Source organism: Cupressus sempervirens, chromosome 3, assembly GCF_028749045.1.
Source record: "Cupressus sempervirens isolate cs-2001-9-10 chromosome 3, ASM2874904v1, whole genome shotgun sequence".
Lineage (NCBI taxonomy): Eukaryota > Viridiplantae > Streptophyta > Pinopsida > Cupressales > Cupressaceae > Cupressus > Cupressus sempervirens.
The window spans coordinates 672,492,583-672,502,594 of NC_143120.1; the positions used below are offsets into that span (position 1 = coordinate 672,492,583).

Consider the following 10,012-nt stretch of genomic DNA (forward strand, 5'->3'; position numbering starts at 1 on the left):
CACATTTTTGTTTGTAAGTTTAATATAATGTATATATTACAAAGCAATGGTCTGGTACAGTATAACAAGACTTTCAAAAATCTTATATTTGGGCCTTTTTTCATGTTTCTCAATCTTCAAAGCCCTTTATTCATCTTGGTCAATTGCAAATGTTCTGTCATACAATACAATTTTTTGTGTGCTTAAATTTAATAGAGAGTATTGATGAGCTCAAGGGGTTTAATAATGAATGGTTCTTAGGGCATGTAGTACTTTCTAAAGGTTTTGCACATGGAGTTGCAAGTAGAGTGGGAACCTTGGAGTAAATACCATACTTAAGTGCACTTGAGTATGAGTGGTACTAGAATGGGTGTCCTCTCAAGAAGCTCTACTATATCACCTTTGTAAGCATCGCTTAGATGCAACAAGTGTTGAGTGTTCCATTCATTCTCATGAGAGATTGATCCCTATGAATTCCTTCTCATTAAATAAGGGACAATGAGTTCAAATTCATATAGCAATTTTACAATTTAACTTGTGAAAAATATCTCCTACTTACTAACAAAAGACTTTAATAACTATCGTGATTGTTGCCTATGCAAAAAATAATCTATGCTAAATGTAAATGTATAAACAATGCATATGAATTGTTTGCAAAGTGTCTGAAAGAAATGTCATCCAATGGAATGCAATGATAGGAAAAATTCACAACATGGCTTTGTTAAGGAGAGCATGCATTTTATAAGGTATGTTCCTGAAACAAGAGAAAGTTGAGAAATTTTAGATGTGGTTTTGGTATATTTCAAGGGGGGATACCTACAATCTTTTATTGACATCAAAGTTTTTATGAATTGAACATTATATGTTAAGCTTGAAGGGCTTAAAGATGTGCTTTTTCATTTGTGAGGGGACTAGTACCAAATGGTTATAAACTCTACAATGTACACCAACCATGAAGATCTTTTTGTTAGAAAGTAAATTAATTATCATTTCAAGAGTTGATACTAACAGACTCTTCCTACCAACCTAGCCACCAATTTGACCATGCACCTCAAACAAGAGATATATCGTACAATACAAAAATGTTTGTAAACTATCTAAAAGAAATGAATTCTAAGAATGCAATGAATGGGAAAATGCCCAAAATGTTTTTTTAAGAAGGGCATGCATTTTATAAGGTATGCAACTGAAACAAGAGATGTATTGAAATGTGAAAAACTTGAATTTTTTTTAAACAAATGCAACTTGATATATTGAAATTCAATTTATACAAAGTCATTGCATTATCAAGGAGAGTTGCTCTTTGTTTGCATCTTCTAAAAATTATTTCTTGTACATTCTAAGGCTTGTGAAAAGATTGTTTGGACTCATATATGCTTTCTTTATAATGTTTCCTTATGTTCAATCTCTTTGTATTTGAGAGGAATAAAAACAAATTCAAGACATGTAACCTATATTATGATATTTGAGAGTTTTCTATATTAGGTTTTCCTAGTAGAAATTTGAATTTGAGAAGTGGTCTATTTCCAATTTATTTATGACGAATTAAATTTAGGCCACTCAATGGAAATTAAAGAGAAATTTGAGAAGCTTTAGATGTGGTTTTCTTAGATTTTGAGGCAAGGTGCCTACAAGATTTTACTGATATCAAAGTTTTTATGAAATTAGCATTATATGGTAAGCTTGAAGGGCTTAAAGGTTTGGTTTTTTTTTGTGCTTAAGGTGATTAATTATCATTTTAAGAGTTGGTACAAACAAACTCTTCCCACTGACCTAGCCACCAATTTGACCACACTTTTCATGTTGCACATACGATTAATATTGCATCTAACTTTGGTATGTGTATTTTAGAGAATTTAATGTATAATTTTCTCTATATCAAATGGTAAAGGCTTGCATTAAGCAGATCCCATAATTGGGTTTCTCCTCTATTCCTGATTTTGTAAATTTTTAGATGTGATCTTCTTGTGTTTTCAAAGAGTATTTATAAACTCAATGAGTTCCCTTAGAATTCTAGTGTATTAGGAGGAGGCATTGTTAATTCTCTCCTTCCAAGAGGAAGAAAGACATGTAGTATTTTTGGCAAGGTATACTTAAATATCTATTCATTGACCTCAGGAGAGTTTTAAAATACTAGGTTCAAGCCAAGAAAGAATTTTAGATCCATGAGTATCAATGAGTTTCTAAACAACATGTGGACTATAGAGGAGAGCCAAGAAATTACAAGAGGAAACTTGAGAAGCGAGGCTAGTCTACAAAAGTAGGTTTCATTGACACTTTCGAGAACACTAGAAGGAATTTTATTGACATGTGGAGGGACATATATAAAGAGTACCATAACTATAAATTACAATTCATTCATAGATATTTGAAATAAATGGTTGATGGTGTATAGTAGAAAACTATTTACAAATTACTCAAAATAATTTAAGAAAGTATGTTGTAAGTGAAATCTAAACCTTTTGTAATGTACTCAAAAGGAAGAGAAGAAGTCAAATGGAAATACCTTTAAGTAAAAAAAAATATGAAAACATAAAAAAGACCAAAGACATTATGCAACTAGAACATGGATATATTTTAATTGTTTTTCAGTACATACTTTAAGAATCATAAACATTGCTATATTATCTATTGTTGGTAAAGCATGTGAGTGAAATTTACACAACAATATGATGAATGTGTCTTTTATGCGCTCAATTTCTTTGTCTAACTTGGAAGAGGTTGTGTTTAGAATGCACCTAGGTAAAGGTGCAAGTCTAGATGAGTTTTCTATAAAATTAATATTAGATCACCACCTGATTATCATATGTAGACAATCGCCTACATATGCTCCTTTTGTAGAGCACCTCTATACCCTTTTCTAGAAAATCCCTTAAATATATTGTAGGAAAACCTAGCTTATACTATATTTGGTGATTTTTATACTATTTTAGAAGTCTTTCCTATCTTTCACAAAAAGGAATGGATTTATTGTTAAATTTCTCGCCATGATTTGCATGTATGTGTTATATTGAGTTGACAAGTATTTTCGTTGAGGAAATACAATAAAACATGTTTAGTGGATGACCAAGGTAGTTTCTTCTTTAATGTAATCGATCATACAACCATAAAATTTGTCAAGGAGTTTCCAAACTACTTCATTGTTGATGGTCATATTTTTAATTTGTATTTTCATTTGATTTACAAACCAAAAATTATGTTTCCCTTTACACTCTGTTTGCATTAATTTCCTTTCCCATTTATCATTAAGGTTTTAACAATCCCTTGTTTATTTTTAGGAGAACTATTAAAAAAATATTATGGTCATCTACAATGGTCCTGTTAGGTTTAAGTTGTCACTATTTAGTGCAATCTTGAGCCTCTAGTTTTGACAATGTTTTATATATTTAGTATCAATGTTTTGGATTGTGCCTTGAGCCATTATTAAGATGTGAGAGAGTATACTCTTAATTGGAGGCAATGCAAAATATCCCTATTGTGAAAAGTAGAGCACAAATTCAAATTTATTTAACTTTGCAATATTTATAATAAAAAGAAATTGTAAACAATTTATTTTAATTTAAAATAAGATACTATATTTAATTTTTATTTATTCGTATATAAGAAACATAGACCAATATAATATATTATAATAATAATAATAAATACAAGGTCTTTCAACCAAATAAAAATATCAGATGAACTAACCAAGGTACATCCACTTTATAATAACAAACAAATACATAATATGTTCCTATATATGTTTCCAACTAATGTACAACCTGAGTTGGCCTAGTGGTGGAGAACTTGTACTCTTGAAAGAGAGGTCACAAGTTCAAATCCCACTGGTGGGTAGGGTATGTACGCCTCGTTTGTAGTGCCAAGCGCCTCTCGAAAAAGAGTATGAGGTCGTCCCATATCATTGTCACCGTATGTAAACCCAAAAACTATGGCATAGTGTCGTGGACTATAAAACCCACTTACTTACTTTACCAAGTCAGTAGATTTTGGCAGATGGGTTAAAGATGTGTATCCACAAAGTTGAGAAAATTTAATTTTTGTCATTAGGAACGATGATGGAACGGTTGAAATGACGTGCAAAAGCCAAGATCAAGTAGTAGGAGGATTCAACAGTGAATATTATTTTCGGAAGGTGTGTAAGAGACGCACAACTTCTCAAATGAAGAAATTGAAATACAGTTGGAACAAAAAATGGAAGGAATGATAATCGTGCATTCAAAGCAAAAAGACCAACGTGGGTAGTTGAAAGATGATGGGAGCCTAAGAACCAAAAATGTTAATACATTATACTATATACAGTTACCAATGAAGCTTCCTTGCACAAGCAGATTGGTTTTCACCAATTTGCACCATTGCATAATATATATAGGTTGAGATCCCCACTTATAATAGCCTATCGGCTAACAAGTTCACTACAGTTTTCCCTGCACTTGCACCAGTAATTTGTCTTAGGTGATTCAAAGTTTACTAAAGTACCGCTATTTTTTCCTAGGCAATTCGAAGTTTTACTGTAGTAATTTATAAGGAGAGCTTAATTTTTATAAATTAATAATAATTTATTTTAGCATTTAAAATTCAAACTAAATAGTTGTTTACTACTAAAAATAATATATAGATTAATATCTTCTCTTAGTATTTGAATAATATTTTGTTTTGTATAATATAGTATTGATATTATATTTATAAAGTCCTTGTTCTTATAAATTTTTTTTTTTTTCATTTTAACATATTTTAGCTGATAGGCTATTTGTGGGAACTTTGTTCACGGAAATTAAATTTTTGATGCAAAATTTATTAGTTGGCTGGGCAAGTTGTCAATTTGGTTGAAAAATTGAAAATTGTGATATTGCTATTAGGATTTAACTGTGTGATTTTGAGTCAAACTCATTGACCCATATTTTATGAGTAGTGATTCAACATGAATCCATCTCTCATGGAAATAAATGGAACACTTGGCACTCATTGGATCTAGGTGATGCTCACAGGGGTGAAGCACCGGGACTTCCCAGGAGGTCACCCATCCCAGTACTACTCTAGCCTGAGTGCGCTTAACTACAGAGTTTCCTCCATGATTAAACCCAAAGCTTGCAACCCCATTTGTAAGCTTTTAATCTCACTCCACTTTTTACTTGTCTTAATATTTATTAGTGGTTATCTTCACTTTTAACTTTTTTTTTTCTTCCTATTTATTAGTTATCTCCACATTAGCTCATGTTGGGATCATTTAACTTTTGATTTTTAAAATTGATTCAAATTTTAGGTTTAAATTATTTTATCTTATTTTTATATTAGTTTAATTTTCTATTTAAATATTTATTTTTGTTTAAATTTAAAAATATTAATAATCTAATTTGTTTTTAAATATCCACTTTTAACTATTATTTTTCTTTTCTTATTTTCTTTTCTTTTCTTATTTATTTAAAAAATAATTACTTGTGATTTTCATATTAACTTACCTTATCTTGTGATCTCTATTTAATTTTTTTAATTGTTTTAGGTTTTAGTTTTATTATTATTTTTATATTTATTTATTTATTTTGATTAGTAAGAAGCCGAAGTCAAGATTACTTATTATGTATTATTATTAATTATTATTTTATTAAGCACAAGTAGATTCGAACCCAAGACCTCTTTGATAAGAGACTCACTGTTGTGTTATAGGCTCTTGCCTGTTTTAGTTTTATTATTATTTTAAATTATTTTTTATATAAGTTTACTTTTTAATAGGATTAAAAATAGCGGTAGAGGCGATGTTCCGGGTCAAACAAGTAAGTTTGAAGTCGTGGATAAGATAACGCATGCCAGTTTCAGACAAACTAAGAATTGTGGAGGTTTCAGGATAAATAAGAATATTTACTGTTGGAAATTGGCTGATCCACTGTTTTTCGTAATTACCAAACAGAATGTCGTTATCGTCTTACACTGATTTGCATTCATGATAGACGTGCTTGATTCATGATAAGTAGGGTTGATCGCTCTTTATAACTGGAAACGCGCATTCTACAGACAGAAACTCGTGATTTTGGTGGACTCGATTTTCCGTAGGAAACACTTCGAATCCAGTCACGACTTGATTTAACCAGAGCTAGACTTGTTTACCATTGTCTATGCTCTATTCAAACAGATTTATTTATTTATTAATTTTTAGTTTGGAAATATGCATCCATTTACAAGAAGCAATATGACTTAAACAAAATTTGGTGAATGAGGACGGTAGATACAATTGACTCTACATCTTCATATATAATTAGCAAGTGCTAGTAATAACAATAATAATTATTATTTTGAATGAATGGGAGAAGAAGAGAGTTAGGAGAGTGCAATAACATAGTCAGAAAGAGGACAGACAAGAGGTGGTAGGATTGCAAGCCATTTCTGTTGATGTTGGGGCAGCATCCACAAACTAACTGATCCGATGAAACTCAACATTGCCAGCATTGATGTGCTGCGTAAGAGTAGCCCGCGATAAAACTGGATATTATCTGGATTTCTATCTATAAACAACGCCACGATTGAAAGCATGCTGCCACTGTAACTCAACCAAAATCTTTTACTGTAACTCGACCATGAATTTCCACCGAAATACATGTAATAAGAGAAGAGATCCTTGTCCCAATCCTTACCGGCGCTTGGCATAATGAAAAACAAAGTCATATATGCATGAAGTTGCGCAGTTACAAAAGCATTAACTATGTCCTTACGCAGTTGCGCAGGGTCTAAAATCTCCTCCGCTCCCATTCCCATTTCATCGCTCAACGATTCCATCTGTATATGCATAATAAAAGCTCTTAATATTTACACCCACTCTAAAATCATGTTAATATTTTTACACAATTACATTCTCACTCTGACTCAATTCTACCAATACTAGAATCCAGTTTGAATGGAAAACTGTCTTTAGAAAATAAATAATACAAAATCAAATCAACATGTAAAGTCAATTAATGAAAGCAAACTGTGAATGCACTATTAGGTCTAGTGTCTGCAAATATTTGGGACCAAAAAAAGGCTTTTATAAAGGCACCAAGAAGAGGACCGAAGATATTAACAGTAGAAGCAATCTTGTAAATGAGAACGATCTTCATACAAAATAACATTATAGAATTTTATTGAAGAATGTGGATCAAATAATGGCAAAATCACATTATAGAATTTCATTGAAGAACCTGAATAAATAATCGCAAGATCAGATTATAGAAATTTATTGAAGAACCTGGATAAAATAATCGAAAGTCGTACTGAATCTTTGTATCTTTGTCAAGCCTTCAGAAAAATCTTCCCCACCATAATCTCTGTGATATGTGCTCTAAGTTATCCCCCGTGTCTTGGTATTTATATTTATTTTCTTGACTTGACTTTATTTTTTCCTTTAATTTTACTTAGTATACTATTATTTTCTAACATGCACAGATTCTAATAATAATAGACATAAAAATTTACCCTAATTATATATAAATACTTTTGTTTATTTTTTATATAAATTTATTCTATGTGCATTTTACTTTCTTCACTTTTATTTCTTTTATAACTTTAGTTTGAACTTTTTTTTGAATTATATATATATATATATATATATATATATATATATATATATATTACATGCGTTATCTTTCTACTTAATATGCACATAAATATAAAAATCTAGTATAATAAAATATATAAATAATTTATTTAATTTACTATTTATATGAAAAATACAACTCGTGCATATTAAATTTGATTTCATGTATCTTTTATAAACAGCCTTATTAATAATATGTACATATTATTCTATATATTTACTTTTACAAAATGATAAATTTTATTTCTTTGATTTTATCATTTAAGGTTAGGAACATTAAATTTAATTTTAGAGTTCTTCAATTTTACTCAAAAAATTGACATTTAATTGGAAGAAAATGCAAACTCACTTTATTAAGTTTAATATTTATATGTATCAATCAAATCTTGAAAAATATGTGTAACTTATTACAATAAATAAATAATTTAAATGGTTTAGAACTTATTTAGAGTTCTTATTTATTTTCTTTGGTCTTTGTTGTTTCAAGTGAGAAAAAAGTTGTATAGCAAGAAGCAAAGTAATTAATGTTAAATAAATAAAATAATATTAAATGGTAGCAAATTGTAGATCTAAAGATCATGCTATTTAAAATTATTAATTTTAATTTACTTTTTAAAAAAAAATTATTTTACATTTTACATTATAAAAAATTATACTCTTTTAGATATATATATATATATATATATATGATAATTACTATAATAAATTAACAAAATAATAGATTAAATAAAAAATATGTGTAATATATTAACATAAATATTATAAATTACATTAAATATTAAATGTCTAATGCATTATACAAATAAAGTTAAAATAACATTTTTATAATTATAGTATTATTATGATAAATAATGTTACAATATAAAATCTCAATCAATTATACAAATATTTAAACTTATGGAATGATTATTGTATAATTTATAAATATTGTTTAAAAAAATAGATATAATATTTATAAATTTTTAAACTAAAATATAGTTTTCAATTTATATGTCTATATTATATCAATTATTCATATAATATTAGAAATTTATCCATATACAATTTAGCATATTTGCTTTCTATTTTGAAAAAATAAATTACGATTTGACTTTAATCTAATATTTTATTTTATTTTATTTTTTTATGGGTAAGAGGCCGAAGCCAAAATTAATTATTATGTATTATTATTAATTATTATTTTATTAAGCATGGGTAAATTCAAACCCAAGACCTCTTATAAGAGGCTCACAATTTACCATTGTGTTGTAGGCTCTTGCCTAACTTTAATCTAATATGTTATTATGAAAAATTAAACGAGAAGCCTAAGTGAGAATTAATATATTGATCACTACCTCAAGAAAAAAAGATGAAGGAGAAAAATGAGTAAACTTTTATTTTTTGTATAACCATTGCATTTTATTAGAATGAAAATGCTAGTCATTTTTTTTTCAAAATTTAAATTGGATTATATGGATATTCAATTAAAAGATTCTTGTTTAGAAAAGACAAAGTCAATTGACCATATGGATATATTATGAAGACAAAATCCTCACAACTATATCATGTCATCAAATAGTGGAAAACTCAAAAAATTGAAGAAAGTCAAAGTCAATCCATTGCTAAGACTAGTTAAACTTAACATTTTGAGATTGATTAGAATATAAGAGCATTACTATGATTAATCTAGTTTATATATTACTAATTGATTTTGAAAATAGTTGAGATTAAGATATTTTTCTTGTTTAGCCATTTTTTAAAAAAAATATTGGATCAAATTTTCAATCAATATGATTCAAATTTTATAAAAATAAATAGTTAAAATTATTTCTCAATGTAGTTATAGTTATTTTATTGTTCTACTCATTTTTACCTTCAAAAGTGGATTTAAATTGTCCAAGTTATAGTCATTTGTTCAAAAAATCACAAATTTGAACTAAAAGGTTTTTAAAAGTATAAAATGTTTGAATTATTACAAATTCTAATATAAAGAGTTAGAAATGCTCAAAAATCCAGCATTCACAACCACGGTAAGTTTAAGGTGCTTGAAATACTCAAAACAATGACCTATGCTCAAGAAAATCAAATTGGTTACTAATTTGAGTTATTGATACTAAAAACCCAAACACACAAAATAAGGTTTGTTTGGCAACAAGAATACAAGTGGAATAGGCATATGTAAATTCTTAAAATTTGAATTCTCTGTGTATTCCAATTTTCGTCCAAAAATGAGCATTTTCTATTCCACCTAAGTAGGTCAAATTGGAATACGTATTCCTATTCCAATTTTATTTATTTTAGAAAACATAATTTTTTGGGTCCGTGAATTTGCCATCAAATTCTGCTGCAACCAAAAAAAAATAGAAATATGTGATGTAGCAGACCAATACTCACAGAAAAATAAATAATTCCATAACAGAATACACAATTCAAAAACTTTCAATTCTTCATTCCTTCTCCAAAATTGCTTCTACATGGTTCTCAAACTCTATT

The 10,012-nt window shown here is 28.3% G+C and overlaps 1 protein-coding gene across 1 annotated transcript; it reads right to left on the reverse strand.

Moving 5' to 3' along the window:
* Positions 1-6,282: 6,282 nt before the first annotated feature.
* LOC149568517 (uncharacterized) lies at positions 6,283-7,270 on the reverse strand. Its single transcript, XM_089817570.1, has 2 exons — positions 7,193-7,270; positions 6,283-6,744 (listed from the first exon to the last, which is right to left on the reverse strand). Exon 2 carries the CDS (start codon positions 6,742-6,744, stop codon positions 6,289-6,291), a length of 456 nt encoding a protein of 151 aa, XP_089673696.1. The 5' UTR covers positions 7,193-7,270; the 3' UTR covers positions 6,283-6,288.
* Between the last annotated feature and the right edge of the window lie 2,742 nt (positions 7,271-10,012).

Coding starts and splice junctions, on each gene's coding strand:
- LOC149568517 (XM_089817570.1), bottom strand. CDS start 6,744: ATGGAATCGTTGAGCGATGAAATGGGAATGGGAGCGGAGGAGATTTTA.